A 23,866-nucleotide genomic window follows, 5' to 3' on the forward strand; every position below is an offset into this window, starting at 1 on the left:
AAATTCATAAATTTTAAAAACATCATCAAGGACATTAGTGAGTAAAGAACACAATGGCTACCAGTAAAGTTAAGTGCCATTGCCTTGATTCACACCATGACCAGCAGTTTTATCAACCATTGATTTTGCACCATCACTGCAAAGGTCAATACAATGAAAAATGCACATAAAATCTCAGTCTTATTATAAAAGGTAGTTGAAAATATATGAAAAGCAAATCTCACTACTTTAAAAATAAAGAAGAATTAATCAATATTATCATCAATCTACTATGCAGTAGAATTACAAGTGATTAACATCTTCCTTCTAGTGATCTCCTTTTATTAGTTTTTCAGTGATGAGCATATACTAATTTATATAAGTTTATACATGTTTCTCTTCAGATCGTATAAACCTTTCACCTAATTTATGTAAGTTTAAAGTGTGTTTTCTAAATGGCATTATAAAATCAAGTTGCTTTATTTGGGGTCCTTGCAAAAATAATAACATATTTATACTTCTCATGAAATCTTTTTTTTTTTTTGGTGAGACAGAGTCTCACTCTGTCACCCAGGCTAGAGTGCAATGGCACAATCTCAGCTCACAACAACCTCCACCTCCCAGGTTCAAGCAATTCTCCTCGCTCTGCCTCCCGGGTAGCTGTGATTACAAGCGCATGCCACCGTGCCCAGCTAATTTTTGTATTTTTAGTAGAGACAGGGTTTCACCATGTTGGCCAGGCTGGAATCGAACTCCTGACCTCAACTGGTCCACCCGTCTCGACTTCCCAAAGTGCTGGGATTACAGGCGTGAGCCACCGCACCCAGCCTCTCATGAATCTTGAACCTGACTTTTGTTCCTGAAACTCAAAAAATAAGAAAGCCCTGATAACTAATAATAATGAAGGTCTATCTAAAACCCACAGGGCTTTAAGTACCTAATGGTATTTTTTTATTCTCATCTGCCTAAGAGTATTTTTAGAGTTTACCAGATAAAAATAATACACAGAAAGACTATCAAAGTATTTTTCATTTTTTTAATACTAATAATACTCATTTAGGCAAGCCTAGCTACAAAACAATTCTTTTAACTTTTTTTTTTAAAGATATAGTGGTACCAACAATATTAAATCAGTAAGTTTAGAAATGATGGTACAATCCTGCCACCTAGAGCTCAAAGAAAACTGTTCATCTCAGTTACTTGAAAAAGTAATGTTTGGTCTAAAAGTTAGATAGGGTATATCACCTATTTTTATTCTTCTACTATGAGTTTGAGATTTTTTTATTTTAATGAACACTGGTGGATCAACATAAGTCACAATATTTCTCAAGTATTAGCCATGCTAGACATTGAAAATCAGTATCAACAAATCATTTTATTGTAAATAGCAAAAATGGAAGTTTACTCACATCCTCAGATTTCTCTATAATTCTAAGCTCTGGAGAATGGTTCTTAATCTCAACCTTAGGTACTTTGTAAAACAAGTCAAAGTACAAAAGAAAAAGAAATGATTCTTTTCCTCATATACTCTTCATAGCTTTATTCCTACTAAAATAGCAATGTAAATTTAAGACTAAAATCCTAAAATTCTACAATCAAAACCAATTTGCCTAAAACAATGTTAAATTTCAGTTTCACGAGTAACTTTGCACACTTCAACATTCTTACTAGATCATCATTATTAACAACTGTGCATCAGTAGAGAAAACATTTAAGAGAAAACTGAGGCACTGAAGAGGAAAAGACAAATGAAAGTACATAAATCAGGATAAATGCATCCTCTTTTTGGAGATCCATGAAAATACTGGACATTCAGTATTTCAGATTTTTATCTTTCAAAATATAAAGTGCATATCTCCTTTAACCAGCAATTTGTTTCCAAGAATTAATCCTTTGGCTATACACACATAAACACACAAAGGTACATGCACAACAATGTTTTCTAATGCATTATTCATAATAGTGGAAAGGAAGTGAGGGAAGGAGGAAGAGAGGGAAATGGGAGGAGAAAGAGAGGAAGGAGGAGGGAGGCAGAGAGAAGAAAGGCAAGCCAGAGAAAGGGAGAAAAACTGCACAATCTTTGGAGCAAAAACAAAATAAAACAATTTCCATTAATAGGGAGCTAATGAAAAAACTGCTATACCCATACAACAGAATATACTCAATAAATGTTTGCTACAGATTTCCGTAAGTTATCTACCATGTGAGAAAAAAAATAATGATGGCATTAATAACCAGAGAACTTGCCATCAATATTATTCCGTTTATTAGGTTTAAGCAAAAATGACTCAACAGGAAAACTGGGCCATTCTTTGATTTGCAAATGATTTGTGAAGGAGCTTGCATTTTGATTCCTACTTTTTCATCAGCATCTCTGATGTATAACAACCATATTCAAGAATGGAATGGTAAAAATGGCCATCTGGAATCTACGCAAGAAATAAAACTTTTATTTCTTATTCAAGAAATAAAACTTTTATTTCTTATTCAAGAAATAAAACTTGAAACTTCCACCTAAAAGCAAATTTTAACCAATTCTATAACCACAGACTAAACACACACTCTCTCTCTCTCTCTCACTCCAACGAATGAGTAAAATATTTTAATTACCTTTCCTGTGCTTTGTAAGATAGTTGTTCGTGTCCTCCATACTCTCTCTCTGCTGACAATATCTCGGGTCACATCTACCTCAGCATCCACAAAACTTCTCTGTTTAAGGGCAGTTATGTCATCATCTAGATCAGTCTTGATAGTAGATCTTTTCTTAGCCATAATTTTGGCTTTGATTGCAGCAATTTTTTCCACTGACATAGCTTCAGACAAAGACCTAAAAGCAATTTCTTTTTTAAACTTTCACAGCAAGCATTCCTGGAGTGTATCACAAATATATTTTGTTACATTTATAAATTTCTGGTAAAAACACTTAAATGGCAATAATTAAGGTTTTCTTATCTGTAAGACTGACTTGCTATTCTGCCATTATATAAAATTTTTATAAAGAATTCATGTCGAGATATTACCTAAGAGCAAATTAGTAATTTCTTAGAAGTATCACTGCAACAAAATTCTTCATGGTTTTTCATCTCTTCCCCGCAAAAAAGCAGGACTCATTGATATAGGTGCTTTTCTTTATATTTTCTGTATCTATGGAAATTACACACACACACAGAGGCCACTTTGGAAGGCGGTAAAAAATTCATCCTACAGAAAGTTTAAAGCCTAGGTTTTCCTTGAAATTTATTTCAAGGTTTCAAACTTGTATGCCATAGTGCAGAACATAATTTAAGTGACAGGCTTTTATATGCCACAAAAACATATTCCTTTAATCTCTCGAAGATAAAACCATATTTTATACAGTTTTCTTTTTCTTCCCTTTCCTTGATTTTCAAATAGGCAAAATAGTAGAAACAGACTATGCAGAAATGTAAAAAAAGACTTAACACTGAAAGTATACATGTCATAAAATGGTAATCTTATGCAAAGTGTCTTTTATCATGTAAAATGAGAAAAAGAATTAAAAAGTGTTTGGGTACCTTAATAACAGTAGACAAAAATATTACTTTAGTCACAAGATGAAAATCTCAAAATATGTTCACACAAAATCTAGAAAAAGGACAAAAATTCCTGCAGGTTTAAATACAGTAGTATTATACAGTATCAAATTTTAGATTAGGTATGAAGGTACTTTATAATAGTGCTCATATGCATCTGGCATTTGATGCATTTTGTGTAATACTGTGCAAATTTCCCTTAAAATCTAAAGCACATCAGCATACCTTAAGCCAAATTCATATACAGTACTCCTCTGTTTGGCTTTCCACAGCTTCAGTTACCCGCTATCAACCACAGTCCAAAATATTAAATGGAAAATTCCAGAAATAAATAATTTGTAAATTTTAAATTATGTGCCATGCTGAGTAGCCTGTTGAAATCTTGTACTGTCCTGCCTGGGACACCTGCCTGGGATATCCGGACACGAATGATCCCTTTGTCCAATGTATCCATACTGTATACACTGCCCGTTAATCACTTAATAGCCATCTTGGTTATCAGATCGACTATGGCAGCATCAAAGTACTTATGTTCAAGTAGCCCTTATTTTACCTAATAATGGCCCCAAAACACAAGAGTAGTGATGCTAGCAATTCGCATATGCCACTGCCAAAGTGCTTCCCTTAAATGACAAGGTGACCTTGGCACTCCTTGGCTAGAGTTCAGGACTATCCGAGGTTTCAGGCATCCACTGGAGGTCTTGGAACATATCCCCAGAGGGTGGATGGGGGACTACTGTACTTCTCCAAACTATAATCAAGCCTCCAATGGACTTTGAAACATAGAATTTTTACTTACAGCCAAGATGAAGTACCAGAGACTAGACTAACCCTCCAGCCTTTAAATAACCAGTCGAAATACATAAAACAATGGTTTACTAGATGCCAGATTATCAAGCAATGAAGGACAGTAATTCCCTAACAAATGAGAAACAAACAAGGTAAGCCCTGTGACTGCCTCAGCTTATTGCCTGGTAAGTTTCCAAGACATGGCCTTGGGAGGAGAACCCATGTAGAACTGAGCAGATTCTCTGATAAGAAGAAATGGAGCTGAGATTACAGCAAGACCAAGGTGATTAGAATTCATACGTCAGAACACCTGAGAACTGCACACAAGATTCCCCTCATGTACCCCAGCAGAATTCTGACTAGCACAAATATGAAGAAACTATCTAAGGTTGAATAAAGAACCACCCAAGTGGATTAGACAGAATAATGCCTAGTGGTCACACGAAGTGAAGAATAGTGCCTGTTCCACTAGCCAGAATGAAACCTCATGTTCATGAGGTATTAGGTACTCAGAATGGTCTTGCCTCAGTGGGTGGGGAATAATTACCCTAGCTGACCAATGTTCAGACAAATTAAAATCAAGACCCAAAAGTAACAAACTGTTTCCAAGGGATTTAACTGTGTCCCAAAAAAAAAAAGCTAAAGATGATATGTGGAAATGTAACAATATCTAGCACTCAACAAGGTAAAAAGTATATACAATGTTTGGTGTGCAATCAAAGATCACATGACATGTAATAAAGCAGGAAAATGTAATGAAGCAGGAAAATGTAATAAAGCAGGAAAATGTAATAAAGCAGACATGTAATAAAGCAGAACGAGGAGAAATATCAACCTCAAGGCATGAAAATAATTACAAGAACTATGTTCTACATTTCAACAAGCTAAATGAAAAGATGAAGTAGGTATGCTTTTTAAAAATGAGCAAAACATGCAAAAATTAGGCGGGAGTGGTGACATGCACCTGTAATCCCAGCTACTTGGGAGGCTGAGGCAGGAGAATCACTTGAACCCAGGAGGCGGAGGTTGCAGTGAGCCGAGATCACGCCATTGCACTCCAGCCTGGGTCACAAGAGCGAAACTCTGTCTCAAAAAAAAAAAAAAAGAGCAAAACAAACTTCAGACGAAAACTACAATGTTGGAGACTAAACATGCATGGAATTACATAAAAAAAAATTAAGTAAAGTTGAAAACACAACAGAAACTATCCAAAAAGGACTCAAAAAAGAATTTAACAGATAGAAAGTGAATTCAAAAAAAGAGAAGAATGTAAGTGAACTGTCAAAGAAAAAAATATTAAAGTTCAGCCAGGCACGGTGGCTCATGCCTGTAAACCCAGCACTTTGGGAGGCCAAGGCAGGCAGATCATGAGTTCAGGAGTTTGAGACCAGCCTGGCCAACATGGTGAAAACATCACCTCTACCAAAAATAGAAAAATTAGCCGGGCGTGGTGGCAGGCGCCTGTAATCCCAGCTACTCAGGAAGCTGAGGCAGGAGAATCGCTTGAAACCAGAAGACAGAGGTTGCAGTGAGCCAAGATCGCACCACTGCACTCTAGCCTGGGCGAAAAAGCGAAAATCCGTCTTCAAAAAAAAAAAAAAATTAAAGTTCAATACAACAGAAACTATCCAAAAATAATTCAAAAAAGAATATAAACAGACAGAAAAGAATCCAAAAAAAGAAAGAATGTTAAGTGAGCTGTCAAACAAATTCAAGTAGAGTTTGAGTAGCTGGAATCCAGAAAAACGAAAACATTTTTAAAAAGTGAAGAAACTATGCCCATCCATTCATGTATTGTCTATGGCTGCTTTCCCCACACCACAAAAGTTCAATAGTTTCAAGAGACCCTATTACCTTCAAAGCTAAAAATATTTAATATGTGACACTTACCAGAAAAAGCTTGCTGACCTCTGGTGTACGTAATCAAGAAGAGGTAACATAAAATGAATTTCTCAGCTTATAAAGTAATTTTTAAAAAGAAAGACCAACATGGTAATAGAATCAAGAAGACTTTTCAAAAAGCATGATAAACACAATGACTTCCAATCCCCACACATATTCTTATGAACTTAAGAGCACAGAGGCATAAAATGAATCCAAGAGGTAAATGTGAATGTGGAGAGCATTTTAATATTCCTTTTCCTTATACCTTTACATATATCTAAACTACCTACTTTCTACTTAGAAAAATTCTTACCTAATCTGTTCAGTCTGTACAATCCCTTCTTTGTGACCCTCCAAACGGGCAGCCAATCTCTCTTTATCAAGGCGCACACACTCTTCATCCTGGAAATAACCACTGGTTAATGCATTTTAAATTTTTATTTAACTTTTAGGAAGAAAAAACACTACATGTAACTTTCCCTTACCAAATTTCTTACCTCTACAATTCTAGGTATCAGTATCTTTAGGCCAACTTCAAGACTACTTTTAGCTACATAAAGATAATAACAATAAATATATGTTGAATCTTAAGACTGGAATCATCTAAAAGCTTAGGAAAAACTTGCTTAGCCACTTTTTTCTTTATGATTAAGTGCTCTTCCCATATCATAGTTGACTTTCTTCAGAAAGACACAACAAATAAATTCATCTTTTTGAGAAAGTTAATAACCAAATGTTATGACAAGCCTTCACCAGAGTCAACAATTTCATTTTGGTATCTCCATTTTTTTTTCATCTGTTGCTACAGGTCCTGAATCCATTAGCACTAATCAAAATGCTCTAAGGAAAACCTTACAGGTTTTCAAAGAATGGTCCTTAGAACATTAGAAGCTTCCAACTAAATGCCTCATGGGCCACTTCAAGATCTTGTCTGAAATTCAACCCTGGTAGCTCAGCTTTTATCTAATTCACATATTAAGATGTCAAGTAAAATTTACTCTGAAAAGCAGTTGGCTAAAAACAAAACAAAATCTGGTAACTCTGATCCAGTTTAATGTCCATATTCAACAAATAACAAAACTGAGGACCAGAGTCAATGACCATGACTAATGGAATTCAAAACTGTATAAAAAGCATCAGCATACTCTAGAGATCCAAAAAGGTGTTGGGCTCCAACTCATGTCCTATTATTAATCTACCATGTAAAAATCTTAAAATGAATAAACCAGCTGAAATAAATGCAAAAATATTTTGGCAAATGCATCCAACTTTTTCCATTTGCAATACAGAGATAGCCCAGATTACTCAAATTCCTTACGAAGCTACTGATTTTAAAGATAACTGTAGCCTAGATTTTTATCAAATCAGAAACTCTGCCCTCAGTTTCTCTTTCCTAGCACAGTTCCTTATAGGTCCTCGAAAGACATACACTGAACTGAAAACCAACGTTGAAAACCATAGCTGTTTGTGTAATGCATTTCAACCCTACAAATGATTTGGAAAAAAATGTATTATGCCATTTCCTGCTGATTTTTTAAGTTACTGGAATCCCAGGAAACTAGGACTTCTGCCATGTTGAATTTTTTCAAATAATTAGACTGTGATGTTCAGATTGTTTCAAATAAATGGCATCCCTTGAGCTGGGTGCAGTGGCTCATGGCAGTAATCCCAGCACTTTGGGAGGCCGAGGTGGGCAGAATGCTTGAGGCCAGGAATTTGAGATCAAATAAATGGCATCCCTAAATTCATACACATCGTTTACCACAGGTCACAATCTCCTTTCATATAAGGGGAAATATTCAGTTTTACTGCCACAAAATTTATACCCACTATAGTGGAATGGCTAGAAACCAGACTGCCAAGGTTCCAACTGGTTCTTCAAACCTCAGGAACTCACTCTGTCTGAGCCTATTCGCTCATAGATGACATGCACAGTACTACCAACTTAACGAGTTCTGGGAGTACTATGCATATCATCTATGAGCAAATAGGATTACATGAGTTAATACATATAAAGTACTTAGAATAACACATAGCATAGAGCAATAACAATGAATCAATTATCACCATCTCTTAAAAATATCAGATCCATTTCTCAGAATATCCTTAATTAAGACTACATTAAAGTAGTAAGTACTTCATGTTCACAGCTCTGAGCAGTAAAGCAAGCACTCATAACACATTGTTCCAAAGGTAGGCAAACTACATCCCAAAGACCAATTCTGGCCCGCCATCTGTTTTCTGAAGTTTTTTATAGAAACATAGCCACATCTGTTCATTTATGTATTGTCTATGAGTGCTTTCACACTACAATATTAAAGTAGAATAGTTGCAACATCAACTATATGGCCCATAAGGCCTAAAATATTTACTATCTGGCCTTTCATAAAGAAAGTATTCTGCAGCCTGGCCAACATGGAAAACCCTGTCTCTATTAAAAAAAAAAAAAAAAATCAAAAATTAGCCGGGCATGGTGGCAGGCACCTGCAGTCCCAACTACTCGGGAGGATGAAGTGGGAGGATCACTCAAACCCCGGAGGTCGAGGCTACAGTAAGCTATGATCATACCACTGGACTCCAGCCTGGGTGACAGAGAAAGATTCTGCCTCAAAAAAAAAAAAAAAGAAAACAAAACAAACGAAAAGAATTCTGACCCTTGAGCCAGTATGTTCATCCATAACAATATAAAAGCAAAGAAAATAAAATGATTTGTCCATCACACAGCTTGCACATGAGAGAGCTAAAACTATAGCTTGAGCTACTTATCAATTGTTCTTTCTACCACAAAAATTTTTCCAAGAAAAAAAAGCTCCTCAGGTTATTGCAATCAAAGAATCCTTGTTACTAAAGAATCCAAATTTCAATAACAATATAAATAAAATTGTTTAAAATACAGTTCCTTTACCTCAATTCGTGGTTTCTTTGCTTCTGCTAAAACTTCATCTGCAGCTCGTTTGACTATAAAAGAAAGAGAAGTAAATAAATGTGTAGTTTTGGAATGGGCTTCTGAAAGTTCAATATAAATATGCAACAAGACATACCTTGAGTAGATCGCTGAAGACCTATTTCTAAGGGAGCACTTCTGTCTATACTTGCCGATGTTGCTGAAGATATAAAAAGATTCATGTAACGATTACTATTTCAACATATATATTGGGTATTATTACAAGTGAAATGCTTTAGGTTTTTTTTTTTTTGGAGACGGAGTCTCGCTCTGTGGCCCAGGCTGGAGTGCAGTGGCGTGATCTTGGCTCACTGCAAGCTCCGCCTCCCGGGTTCATGCCATTCTCCTGCCTCAGCCTCTCCGAGTAGCTGGGACTACAGGTGCCCGCCACCATGCCCGGCTAATTTTTTGTATTTTTAGTAGAGACGGGGTTTCTCTGTGGTCTCGATCTCCTGACCTCGTGATCCGCCCACCTCGGCCTCCCAGAGTGCTGGGATTACAAGCGTGAGCCACTGCGCCCGGCCTTAGGTTTTTAATGTACTTCTATATGGTGATTTTCTCTAGGTAAAAAATTCAGTTTTTTTTTTTTTAACATTTCAATTGTTTTAATTTGATCAATATCACAATCCTCATTCCAGAACACTGAAGATTAGTAGCCTAGTGAAAAGCAAACTATCGTCCTTGATAAAATTATCAGTATAAGAATATAACTCTATTTCCCCATCTTCCCAAACAGCATTTTTTACTTACTAGGCAACTAATGAAAACTTTCAGGTCCCTTTACCAACCTTTTAATTGATATTTAAGCTTGATTTTTAAATGAATTGTACATTTTCATGATTATCCTCAGGTTTTAAAGCAGCTCTGCAAAAACATTTTATTTAAAAGATTAATCTATGATTAATCCATACTAGAAAGTCTCTAAGAGGACAAACTATTTTTTAACAATTTAGCTTACAAATTACTGAGATGATCTGACTGAAATTAGTTGCTTCAAAGTATATGCTATAATATCATAACACAGACACCTAAAAAGGTATATCTAAACATAAGTAAACACATAAACATATATATACACACACACACACACACACACACACACATACATATGGACAAGATTTTTTTTAAGTTAGCATTCACCCTAAACATGCAATTTTTAGTTATTCACAACTGGTAAAAAACTAAATTATTTTTAAAATTAAATTATTTAATTTTTGAATGGCTCAAGAAAAAGGGGTATACCTGTCCCCATTCACCTAGTTCTCACCACCCTATGCAGCCAACTAGTCTCTTATATATCCTTCTAGAGTTTCTTTCTGTAGATACGAGAAATACAAAATTATTTTTACCCTTTTTAATACAAAAGGTGGCATACTAAACATACTGTTCTGAACCCTGTTTTCTTTTTTACCTAACAACTTATCTCCCATATCCCTCCATATCAGTAAGTAGATCATTTCCTTAACTTTTTTTTGAGAAGGAGTCTCGCTCTGTCGCCCAGGCTGGAGTGCAGTGGCGTGATCTTGGCTCACTGCAAACTCCACCTCCTGGGTTCACGCCATTCTCCTGCCTCAGCCTCCTGAGTAGCTGGGACTACAGGCACACGCCACCACACCCGGCTAATTTTTTTGTATTTTTAGTAGAGACGGAGTTTCACTGTGTTAGCCAGAATGGTCTCGATCTCCTGGCCTTGTGATCCGCCCACCTCGGCCTCCCAAAGTGCTGGGATTACAGGTGTGAGCCACTGTGCCCGGCCCTCCTTAACTATTTTATTATAGCTACTGAGTACTGTATGGCCCAACTACAATTTATTTAACTAGGTCCCTGTTGATGAGCTGTTCAATTTTAGTCTTCTGTCGTTATGAACAACAGCACAATAATATATTAATATAAAGTCACAAATTTTCATAAATATATAAATGTACATATATATTATATATAATGGCAAGTTTTTTTAAAGTTAGCATTCGCCCTACACATGTAATTTTTAGTTATTCACAACTGGTAAAAAAAAAAAGCTAAACAAAATATACCTCTAGGATAAAGTTCCAGACACAGGATTTCTATGTTAAATTTGTAATGTTAGACTGCTGCCAATTCTTCAATGGGGGTGTAGGGGTGCACTGATTAACATTATAACCAACAATATAGTAGAATATCTGTTTTCTCATTGCTTCACCAGAGCATATTATCAAACTTACAGATTTTTGTCTATCAGGTAAAAAAAAAAAAAAAAAAAAAAAATCCTATCTCTGTATAGTTTAAATTTGCGACTCTTATTATAAATGATATTAAGCATTTTTCATGATTTTATCACCTTTTCCATGAATTTTATGACATAATCCAGACAGTGTTTGGTCTTTTATGCATAAAGTTCCAGGACCCTTCATATACTAGTGAGATTAGCCCTTTATCTGTGATGAGTTGAAATATTAACATATTTTCCCAGTTTGTCATGTCTTTTGTTTTTTATAATACAGAACTTTACTACTTATATCAGCTTGTAACTGAATAATTCCACCTTCCTCCCACTGACTTGACATGTCTCTTTAATCATATGTTAAATTCACATATAAATTTCTAACCTAACAGATAAAGTTGTTTTATTAGTGTATCTAGTCATTTAGTTTTTTCAAATTATTGGGGTTTTAAGTTCTCTAGAATGACTAGCCTTTTCTCAATGCTCTTCTACAAATTTTTAGGATGCTTACTTTTGCCAATGAACTTTAGAATCACCTTGTCTAGTTCTATTCCTACCTCAAGAAAAACTAGAGATTCTTACTGAGCCCATGTTAAATGTATAAATTAAGAACCAACATCTTTAGCTATTATGTCTTCCTAAGAATACAGTCTTAATATTTGCTCAACCTTTTCATTAAACTATTAAATTAGCAGTTTTTAAAAAGTGGCAAAGCAATACGCTCAGTGACTAAATCTGTCCTATAAAAACTGCCAGGCGCGGTGGCTCAAGCCTGTAATCCCAGCACTTTTGGAGGCCGAGGCAGGTGGATCACAAGGTCAGGAGATCGAGACCATCCTGGCTAACACAGTGAAACCCCATCTCTACTAAAAATACAAAAAGTTAGCCAGGCGTGGTGGTGGGCGCCTGTAGTCCCAGCTACTCAGGAGGCTGAGGCAGGAGAATGGCATGAACCCGGGAGGCAGAGCTTGCAGTGAGCCAAGATCGCACCACTGCACTCCAGCCTGGGGCAAAAGAGCAAGATTCCTTCTCAAAAAAAAAAAAAAAAAAAAAACTACAGGAAATGACATAGATGGATAAAGGGCAACTCTACTTTTGATTCTAAAAAGAAAAATCACTTGCTCTAAAGTGCTTCCCCAAAACTAGCTTATTTATCAGGCTCACCTGCAATGCTTAAGAATAGAGAATCTTAGACCTTATATCATATCTTCTGAAGCCAAAAACAAAAACAAAAAAAACCACTATTTTCAAACCATATGATTCTCATCACTTAAAAAGTTAGAGAAATACTGCTCCAAAGAATCAAATTTGCTTTGATTAAAAAAAAAAAAAAATGGCTGGGCGCAGTGGCTCATGCCTGCAATCCCAACACTTTGGGAGGCCAAGGGAGGAGGACTGCTTGAGCCCAAGAGTTCAAGACCAGCCTGAACAATGTAGTGAGACCCTATCTCTGAAAGAAAAAAAAAAAAAGTTTCTTCTATCCTCCCCAACTCCATCTCCTTCACAGAATTGAGACTCCCTCTTTAATACTGCTGGGTTCTAAACTTTTGTGCATCCAGTCTCCCTTGCATGACAGTAAACACGTTTACATGTTTAAGACAGGGATTTGGCATTTTGCACAACACCCAGCATAATGCCTTTTAAGAATAAGCATGTAATAAGTCCTTATTGAATGAGGATAGCATAGGAAGAAAGCATTCCTAATGATGATCTTTCCATTATACACAAGATTCTCTGTGGAAATCAATCTTACTGCTTAAAGCCATGCATGACAAGACAGCTGTTAATGACTTAAAGGTACTACACGCCACACTCAGCAAAGTAAGACCCAATAGTTCTATTACATCAATGTACTTGTACTCTGTAAGAATAAATTAATAATTATTCATTTATTCAGTTAAGAACCTACCATGCACCACTATTCTAAATGCTGGGTATTTAACAAGACAAACGACTGTCTGTCCCCTTAGGATTTACCTTCTAATGGGAAAGACAGACACTATGTACATAAACAGATATATAATTTCAGATCAATGTATGAGATTTCATGAAAAATAAATCAGGATGGCACTACATAAAAACCACAGGAGGAGGAAAGGAATACTATATTTTCAACAGAGTGGTCAGAGAAGTCTTCTCTGATGGAACAACATTTGGAAAAACACTTGAGCACGGATCTAAATGAAATAGTAAGGAAGTGAGCCATGTGATAATGTAGAGAAAGAGAACTCAAGATAGAAAGAGAAAGTGCAAAAGTGCTAAGATTAGCATAGCTAAAAGACCAAAAAGACTGACTGTTATGAGCAAAGGAAGACTGGTAGAAGATGACGTCACAGAGATTTAGGCAGAGGCAAGATCACTGCCAGGGTAACAAGTATGAGTTTTATTCTAAGAGTGATGGGAAGCCACAGGTGAGTGACACAATCAAGTTTATATACTTTTTCAAAAGCAGGACACTCTATTGCTAAGACTACACTATAGGAAATAAAGAGTGGGGACCTGTGAGGAAGCTATACAATAATCTAAAAAGGAAGGATGAAATAGGGTAGGTAGAATGGTAAGAAGTTGTCATACTTTTAAAGAGAGAAAAAAACAATTTGTTGATAGAATGGATGTGAAATGTGACAAAGATTTCACCAGAGTTCTGGCCTAAGCAACTGCAGGAATAGGGTCCCACTGCCCCTTATTAAAGTGGGAACACTGAGGAAAGACCAGACTTGTTTTTGTTCTGTGTGAGGGCAGAAGGGAAAGAGGGAATCAGGCATTCCATTTTCAATGTTAAATTTCAGATGCCTATTCAACATTCAAGGAAACATGTTGACAGTAAATTTATAAACCTGGTGCCCTGGAAGAAATCAATGCTGAAAAAAACACTTGAAATTCTATCAGCATATATATGATATCTAAAGCATAAAACTGAAAGAGATCACCTAGAGAATACAGGTTAAAAGAAAAGAGAAAAAAAAGATCAAGTCTTGGAAACTTCAAGAATTAGAGGTCAGGTACAGAAGTAACCAAAATAAACTGAGAGGTGAACAATGAGTAGAAAGAGAACCAAGAGGCTGGTGTTCCAAATGCCAAATGAAGAAAGGCTTTCAAAAATGAGCAGTCAACAGTAACAAATGCTGTTGAGAGGTCAAGTATGGTACGAGAGACCAAAGGATGTAGCAATCCTTAAATCAGTTTTGACCTTACAAGGACTGATTTTAGTGGGATGGTGAGGATGAAGGCCAGACTAGAGTGGCTTCAAGAAACAAAGGTAAAAAAGAAGCAATGATACCACACGAACTCTTGCAAAATATTTCACAGTATCAGGGAGGAGATAAATGAAGCAGTAGACAGCAGAAATGTGGGATCAAAAACATTTTTTAAACATGAAATCTTATTGTGGGTATTCTAAAAGGGAATGATCCAGAAGAAAGTAGAAAACTGATCATGTAAGAGAAACAAAAATTTAAGAAGACAAAGTCTTTGAGACCGTGAAAGGAGATGGAATCCACACACAAGGAAGGGGTGACTGGCCTTAAGGGCAAAGACAGTGCATCCACTGTATAAGAAAAAGGTGAGCACATGGACAAAAATGAAGGTAGGTTAATTTTTTGGTGGAAATACAAATTCTCTTCCCACTAATCATTATTTCACAGGGGAAAAAAAGAAACACTGTCTGTTTAAGACTGGGAACAATTTAAAAAGTACTCACACGCTTCACCATTGAGATATCCAAGTAGATCTTTTCGATCAGGTCTTCTAACAACAGGAATATTTTCAGTCTAAAACCAAAATGTTAAATAAGATATGAAATGAATAACAATGATACACAACTTAATAAATATTAACATGTAATCTGTGAATTTTATTCCAACATATCTTGAAAAAATATATTTTAAATCACATTTGTAAAAAATGACTAGGCTAAAAGAACCTAATAAAAATCCTGAAAATTTATTAAACATGTTAGTTACTTTTAATAATTTTCTTACAACTTGATAAATATTAACATGTAATGTCTGAATTTTATTCCAATATATCTTGATAGAACATATTTTAAATCACATTTGTACAAAATGACTAGGCTAAAAGAACCTAATAAAAATCCTGAAAATGTATTAAATATGTTACTTTTAATAATTTTCTTGGCTGGGCACGGTGGCTCACATCTATAATCCCAGCACTTTGGGAGGCTGAAGTGGGTGGATCACCTGAGGTCAGGAGTTAAAGACCAGCCTGCCCAACATGGCAACACCCCGTTTCTACTAAAAAGACAAAAATTAGCTGGGTGTGGTGGAGCATGCTTGTAATCCCTGCTGCTCAGGAAACTGAGGCAGGAGAATCACTGGAACCCCGGAGGCAGGGGTTTCAGTGGGCTGAGATTGCACCACTGCACTCCGGCCTGGGCAACATAGAGATATTCCGTCTCTAAATAAATAAATAAATAAATAAACTTCTTTTTGAAATTCCAGGAAGATATACAGAAGATAATGATTAGAAATAAAGCAATGGCCAGGCATGGTGGCCCACACCTGTAATCCCAGCACTGTGGGAGGCCAAGGCGGGCACATCACTTCAGGTCATGAGTTCAAGACCAGCCTGGCCAACATAGTCAAACTCCATCTCTACTAAAAATACAAAAATTAGGCCGGGCGCAGTGGCTCACGCCTGTAATCCCAGTATTTTGGGAGGTCGAGGCGGGTGGATCACAAGGTCGGGAGTTCAAGACCAGCCTGAGCAAGATGGTAAAACCCCATCTCTACTAAAACTACAAAAATTAGCCAGGTGCGGTGGCAGGCGCCTGTAGTCCCTGCTACTTGGGAGGCTGAGGCAGGCGACTCGCTTGAACCTGGGCGGCAGAGGTTGCAGTAAGCTGAGATCGCGCCACTGTACTCCAGCCTGGGTGACAGAGTGAGACACTGTCTCAAAAAACAAACAAACAAAAAAGTACAAAAATTAGCCGGGCATGATGGCAGGAGCCTATAATCCCAGCTACTCAGGAGACTGAGGCAAGACCCAGTCTCAAACACAAACAAACAGTGCAAGAAAAATCGGTAGCTAACAGATTTCAGTTTAAATCCTTTGTCACTTTATATGTGTAACAATGAAGTAACAACAAGAACCTTTAGTATCTTTGGCCAATGACCTTATATTGAATACTTATTATAATTTACTGCACCAAACATTGTGCACTGACTCCTCAATGATTTAGATAAACTGTATTTAATCACTTAGTAATTGACCTTTTATTTTAAAAAGGTCAAGCTAAATCTTAGTTTCTCCTTATGAGTTTAAAAATTTGAGTGCAGAGTTTTTTTGTGCTGGTATTCTTTTAAACCAGCCTAGGCCAGGCATGGTGGTTCATGCCTGTAATCCTAACACTCTGGGAGGCCAAGGTGGGTGGATTGCTGGAGCCCAGGAGTTCGAGACCAGCCTGAGCAACATGGAAAAACTCCATCTCTACAAAAATATAAAAGTTAGCCGGGCATGGTGGCAAGTGCCTGCAGTCCCAGCTATAGTCCCAGCTACTCAGGAGGCTGAAGCAGGAAGACAGCTCGAGCCCGGGAGGGCAAGGCTGTGGCTAGCCAAGATCCTGCCACTCCACTCCAGCCTGGGTGACAGAGCAAGACTCTGTCTCAAAAATAAATAAAAAATAAAAATAAACCAGTCTATATGGAATATCATAAACAGTTAAAAGATTTGAGTTAATTTTAAGTTACTGTTTCTAAGTCTAATAACTTACGTCATCATTTGGTCACTATTGAGTTATGTACACATCACAGTCCACTGAAAAAGATTACATCTACTCACACTAAAATAGGAACTAAGGACCAGGAATATCTGTTTTAAGAGTGGTCTGCTCAGCCGGACGCAGTGGCTCACGCCTGCAATCCCAACACTTTGGGAGGTCGAGGCGGGCGGATCACGAGGTCAGGAGATCGAGACCATCCTGGCTAACGTGGTGAAATCTCGTCTCTACTAAAAATACAAAAAATTAGCTGGGCATGGTGGCGTGTGCCTGTAATTCCAGCTACTTGGGAGGCTGAGGCAGGAGAATCCCTTGAACCCAGGAGGCGGACGTTGCAGTGAGCCGAGATCACACCACTGCACTCAAAAAAAAAAAAAAAAAAAAAAAAAAAAAGAGTGGTCTGCACACAGGAAAGAGCAAATAACACAAAGTAATTAGGAGACAACAATCTCAAATTCATAGAATTTTGGAATTTTAGAATCCTACTCTTTCAATCTGGCAAATACTTAAGAAACATGAGAGTTAAATCTTATGCAACCAAGGGTCCCAAGGTCCACAGTAACAATCACAGCTATCAGTTATATGTACAACCATTTCCCAAAAACAGAATCTATAAATCTAAGCCAACTATCTGAATCTTTGTTACACTAAAATGAATATATCCAACAAAACACTGTAAGAACTACCTAATTTAGTTTTTAAAGATCTGAGTTAAAATAACCTTAAAGAGGGAGCTGGTGCTATTTTTTCCCCTTATTTCCCCAAGTAGTCCCACTGTAATTTAATTTTTTTAAATACGTAACAAATATATATTTCTTACTCAGGAAAGCAGAAGCCTTATGGTTTAATACAAAGCCCACTAAGTGATGGGATACTTTCTCAATTGCTATAAACACACACACACACACACACACACAAACACACACACTTTTTTTTTCCCCTGAGACAGAGTCTTGCTCTATCACCCAGGATAGACGCATTGGTGCGATTGTGGCTTACTGCAGCCTCAACCTCCTGGGCCCAGGTGATCCTCCCACCTCAGCCCCTTGAGTAGCCAGCTGGGAGTATAGGTGCACACTACCACGCCTGGCTAATTCTTTTTATTTTTTGTTTTAACGAAGTTTCCCTATGTTGCCCAGGTTGGTCTTGAACTCCTGAGCTCAAGTGATCCTCCCACGTCAGCCTCCCAAAGTGCTGGGACTACAGGCATGCACCACCACACCTGGCTTTTAGTTGCTTTATATAACAAGTTATTGTTTGAAAGATACATAAGCCAGAAACCTTAACTATTTCTAGTCAGGAGGGAGGTTAGGGTTATAGAAGTTAAGTTTCACACAGCTTAATGTGATCCAGCAACTGTGTTAGGTAACTCAAAAAGCAGCTCCAGTGATGACAGACACAGTGATATTTTTAAAAAGTGTTTTAAGAACTATAAGAAAAGTTTAAGAAAATTGTTTTAAGAACTATAAGAAATGGGAAAAAGTAGTTATTTATAAATACATTTCATACTTAATTTTAAGTATATACTTGTAAGGAAAAGCAACAAATATTAAAAGCAGGCATTTAATTATTTCAATTATATCTTCAAAAAATGTTATGTTCAACTCTACCAAAAATAATCTGAGGGAAAAGCTCATTTAAAAAAATTAAATATCTTTTAGGCCATTTTATGTGGGCATTATAGTACTTTTCCATGTCATACAGCTATCCTATCCAAATAACTCTGAATCTTATTTACTTATCAATTATAATATACTGCTATAATTTAGGTCTTAATGATACTTCCCTACAGATGAAGAATCTCATCATCATAGTTTATGAAATCAGTTCTTTTCAAGTTTTTTCCAAAGATTTCCTCTGAGTAATAAATTTTCAAACACTGAGAAAGCAGGCAAAACTAAAAACAAATGAACTTCTCCAGAGTACTAAAACAGCTGCACAAAACTGATTAAGAAATAATTTTTTTAAATGTCTGCAAATCTTGATCCTTACAACCAAAAAAAAAAGTTTTATTGAGATTAAACTAGAGTTCTGAAGTAACAGGGTTCTTCCACAGGCTTAAAAGTTTTTCTAAACATCTCTATAAATACCTTTAGCATTTCGGGTTTTCTTTTTCTTGAGATGGCATCTCACTATGTTGCCCAGGCTGGCCTTGATCTCCTAGGCTGAAGCAACCCTACTGCCTTAGAGTCCCAAGTAGCTGGGATTACCAGCATGCACTAAGAAGCCTGGCTCCATAAATCCCTTTAAAACTTCCTTTGTTATAAACATTACCCACACTTTACATGAAAAAATATCACAGATTAAAAAGTCTGTGTAAGTCACACAGTCACCTAATTTTGACTCTCCTGGAGACATTCATACAAACCTTTCATTCTTTTGATTTGAAACCCATGAGGGAAGCTATCCATTCCAAATGATACCTACTACCAAGAAGCCAAAAAAAAAAAAAATGTATTAATACAAAAATTAGCCTGGCATGGTGCGCCATGCCTATAATCCCAGTTTCTCAGGAGACTGAGGTGGGAGGCTGGCTTGAGCCCGAGAAGGGGACGGTACAGTAAGCCAAGATCACAACACTGCACTCCAGCTTAGGCAACAGAGCCAGAGCCTATCTCAAAAAAAAAAAAAAGAAAAAAAAAGTTTTAAAATGAATTATTGGCCAGGCACAGTGATTCATGCCAGTAATCCCAGCACTTCGGGAGGCTCAGGTAGGAGGATCCACTGAGGGTAGGAGTTCAAGACCAGCCTAGGCAACACAGCAAGACCCCCCATCTTTAACAACAACAAAAAAAAATTAGCCAGATACGGTGGCACAGGCCTGCAGTCCTGGCTACTTGAAGGCTGAGGTGGGAAGATCACTTGAGCCTAGGAGTTCGAGGCTGCAATGAGCTATGATCACACCACTGCACTCTAGCCTGGGCAACAGGGCCAGACCCTGTCTCTTAAATAAAAATAAAACTGATAAATAAATAGATAAGCAAAATGAATTCTACTTACAGCTGCACGTCGGACATAAACAGGATGAGAAAGGTGCACATTATTAAGTAGAAATAAAATGGAATCCAATGTGTAGTACTCTCTGGGTTGGCCTTCCTTTCCAGTCCTGAAATAAGGCAAGATTTCTTACTGACAATTCTAATTCAACTCTTCAGGCTGGATTCATTTATATACACAACTTTGCTATCAACAATGAGTTTAACATAGCTAAAAGTATAAAATCTAATAATGAATAGACTGTCATGATCACAAAAGAAACACAAAGGAAGGCAATGACAAAAAGCAAGAAGTAGGGAAAATACAAAAAATTCATACTCTAAGGTACTACACACTTTTTAGAATTAGGCCCAAATTAGGCTCTGGGCTTTATCAATAGAGAAATCTAACCAGATCCATAGTGAAGAGGATCCGTAAGAGAAAACAATTACACTGCTAAGAAGAAGCACAAATATCAATGGTGCTAAATGTAAAAGAAATTTATCCTATGGCTCTTGATAAATAAGATACTGCTGAACAACATCCTTCACATTCTTACAGTAAACACAACACTGAATTTCAGGGGTATGACTGTTACGGCATCCCTCAAATTAGACCAACAATGTAAAACCAAAATGCTATTCTACCTGTGATAAAACAATGTAGTCTACTAACGGTGCAAGATCTCTAATGCAGGTACTAGTATTACCTCATTCCAACTACATTTGCCCCTTCTGTATCTTTGAACCCGTCTGAATATGGTCCACTACAACCAGCCCTAAACCTACTTTTCTACCTTCTAGTCCCACTTTTTCTCTAAACCAATGTATTTCAAACCACACACCGCTATCAATTATTGTATTATGAAACCCAGTAAAAAGTTAAGAACCATGTTTTTTCTATTTTCAGAATAGAAAAGAACAGAAAATTAAACTGCACTGCATACACTAAGAAGAGTATTGTTGAGTGTTTTATATGTGTATATATTTACATGTGCATGTGCACATATAGAAAATAAAAACAATCTCTTGGTGTGATTCACTGTTGAAAAAGTTTAAAATCTACTGTGCTAAGCACTCCTTTTTCACTGGCTTCACTGAATTGCTGTCAACACATTTACTTTCCAGTTCTTTATGCCTTTAAGCATACAGCCTTTAAGCATACAGTTCACTCATCTTGGAAGACTTAACCCATCATTTAGCCCAGAGAATTCCTACCTATTCTTTAAAGCTTATTTGTTTGTTCATTCATTCATTCAAGAAAACTTTGTTGGCTGTGAACTTGCCAAAGACAATTCTACGGAACCTTCCCTAAATAACCCCAACTAGAAGTGACTGCTGTCTTCAAAAGCTATTATAGAAAGCATTTCACATCAACTTATAGAAAGCATTTCACATCAACTTATCTGTTTAATCTCCTCTATTCAGACGAAGTTAACCACCTTTGAGTTAGAAACCAGAGTCTTAGGAATTTTTTTTAATCCTCAGATTGAACCACTTCACACCCTAGGTACTCCTTAGCCATTGTCTAAAGAAAAAAAAATTCACTAAAAATCCAACCACATGTAATTCTATCTATGCAAGTTATTTGAAAGAGTAAAACACCAGAAACTCAGAATGTCATTTGATCAACATTTTATAAAGGTAATTAAATCATATGACCAAAAAATTTTAAAACCAACCAACAGGCAGGGCGCGGTGGCTCACGCCTGTAATCCAAGCACTTTGGGAAGTGGAGGCGGGCAGATCATTTGAGGTCAGGAGTTCGAGACCAGCCTGACCAACATGGTGCAACCACATCTCTACTAAAATACATAAATTAGCCGGCCATGGTGGCGGGGGCCTGTAACCTCAGCTACTCAGGAGGTTGAGGCACGAGAATCACTTGAACCCAGGAGGCGGAGGTTGCAGTGAGCCAAGATCGCGCCACTGCACTCCAGGCTGGGCGACAGAGCAAGACTCCCTCTCAAAAATAAATAAATAAATAAATACCAACCAACAAACTAAATTTCCCTAGTTTTTCATCGACTCTTCATAAAGCTTCCATTCAAAGAAACAAAATGAGTAGGTAAGTTGTAGCTCAAGGTTCTAATTCTATAAGCGACGCACCAGTGACAGTGACATCATTAAAAAGGCCGCTAATGACTGTTAGACCCGTCTCTAGAAGTTTTCCTGAATGACTTAAACTGATAAAACTTCACATGGACCAACATTCCAAAACATTTCCCTTTAAAATACACTTCCGAAAATCACACGCACCATCTATTTCTTAGATCTGTAAAGCTCACTCATTTCACCAACTCCTGAAGACCCTCTCTAACACAGACTTTAATGACTTCCAAATTCACCAAATTTCTTTCCGGTCCTGACTTCAGGGTTGATTCCCTTTTCTACAGGAATAACCCCCACCCCAACAATGAAAGGAGATGAAATAAACCAGGAGTTGCAAACATCAGCGGAGATAGTTACATGGCAGCCTGAGAGAAAAAAAAAAAATAAAGAACAAAAAGAGGCGTCTACGGCACCAGACGGTGTGCTCCTTTGTGCACCTATGTTCAGGTATCCCTTGCGCACCAGCCCCACACTTCGCTGGTACACATACCTACTGGTAAAAATTAACTGTAAAAGTCAGAAACTCCCACGGTATCTTTCCTTAAGGCTTCTCAAAAATTTAAAGGGATGAACTGCTCTAGAGCTCCGCCCCTTCTTTCCTTACCCTAAAAGTGCAACTTCTGCTCTCGAGAGAAACTTTCTTTTCCCCGAACACCCGTTTTATCCCATCCCCAGGGGAAACGGGGGGGAGGGGTTAAGAAAGAGGTCGCCTGGGGGCGCCCAACTCTGCCCTGCCACCCCCGGGCCACAGCCATGCCGGACTTACCCCCAAACTACATAGTTGGTCTTCACATTCTTGGGCCAGGAGAACTCCCCGAAGATCACTTCGTCTCCCTTCACCACAATCTCCTTCTTCTGGATGTTGTACTGTCGCAGGACGCTAAGCACGTCCGCCATCTTCCCCCCCCTCGCCTCCGCCGGCCCGGGGCGCCGCCGCTGCCGCCGCGCCTGCCTCCTTCTTCCCTTGTCGCCTCGCCCTCTTCCTCCTCCTCCTTCGCCGCCGCGACGAACCAACAGCAGCAGCACTAACAGCCGTCCTCGCCTACGACAGCAGCAGGGGCAGTAGCCACCCAGGCCGCCGAGGACCCCGCGCTGTAAGGCAAGGCCCCGCCGCCGGCTGCCCGCGGAGAACGCCTGACTGCGCCCCTCCAGCGCGGCACATCCGCCGCCAGGGGGAGCCGCGACCGCCTGGAAAAGTGCCCCTCCCAGACTTCAGCTGGGCACGGAGCCCACTCACTCGCTGAAACGCTGAGCGCTGGGGCACCGCGCCCACGTACGGCGCACGTACGGGGAACTTTGCCGGGCGCGCGCGCGCGGAGCACGTACCCAGTACCCCGCGGCGCGCACCCAGCGGCGACAGGTGCGCGCGTACCTGAGCAGTGGGTCAGCACTTCCATCCCCAGCACGTGCACTGAGTATTTAACGAACTGTCTTGGGTGCGACCAGAGGCTCCCGGGTCCCTGCTTTGGCCGGGATGGAATTCGGCAAGGATTTGCGGAACACTAGAATTACCTTCCTATTTAGATCGGACCCAGGCCTAGCCAAAGACCTCTAGGACTTAGTGATCCGGAGAAGCCCTTTTGAAAGAGTGGGGCTCTTGGGGTTGGGGTTGGGGTTTTTTGTTTGCTTTTGATGTGGAAAAGAACGAGTTTTGGTTTTTTGTTGGTTTTGAGTGGAAAAGACCGAGTCCAGAAA

The 23,866-nt window shown here is 38.2% G+C and overlaps 1 protein-coding gene across 2 annotated transcripts in view; it reads right to left on the minus strand.

Annotated features, from left to right (window-relative positions):
- Positions 1 to 23,469, minus strand: part of CDC73 (cell division cycle 73) — a 131,348-nt gene extending 107,879 nt beyond the window's left edge. The window contains exons 1-7 of one of the 2 annotated variants that reach the window (XM_055235011.2): positions 22,938 to 23,469; positions 20,085 to 20,190; positions 15,048 to 15,117; positions 9,245 to 9,307; positions 9,109 to 9,161; positions 6,517 to 6,605; positions 2,590 to 2,806 (exon numbers count right to left, since the gene is read on the minus strand). In XM_055235011.2, coding sequence (XP_055090986.1) covers positions 2,590 to 2,806; positions 6,517 to 6,605; positions 9,109 to 9,161; positions 9,245 to 9,307; positions 15,048 to 15,117; positions 20,085 to 20,190; positions 22,938 to 23,068 — 729 coding nt within the window. In that variant the 5' untranslated portion in view covers positions 23,069 to 23,469. The remainder of the gene's footprint in view (positions 1 to 2,589; positions 2,807 to 6,516; positions 6,606 to 9,108; positions 9,162 to 9,244; positions 9,308 to 15,047; positions 15,118 to 20,084; positions 20,191 to 22,937) is intronic. The other variant, XM_063613733.1, reaches the window with a different exon arrangement.
- Positions 23,470 to 23,866: the final 397 nt, after the last annotated feature.

This window comes from Symphalangus syndactylus, chromosome 19, assembly GCF_028878055.3.
Source record: "Symphalangus syndactylus isolate Jambi chromosome 19, NHGRI_mSymSyn1-v2.1_pri, whole genome shotgun sequence".
Lineage (NCBI taxonomy): Eukaryota > Metazoa > Chordata > Mammalia > Primates > Hylobatidae > Symphalangus > Symphalangus syndactylus.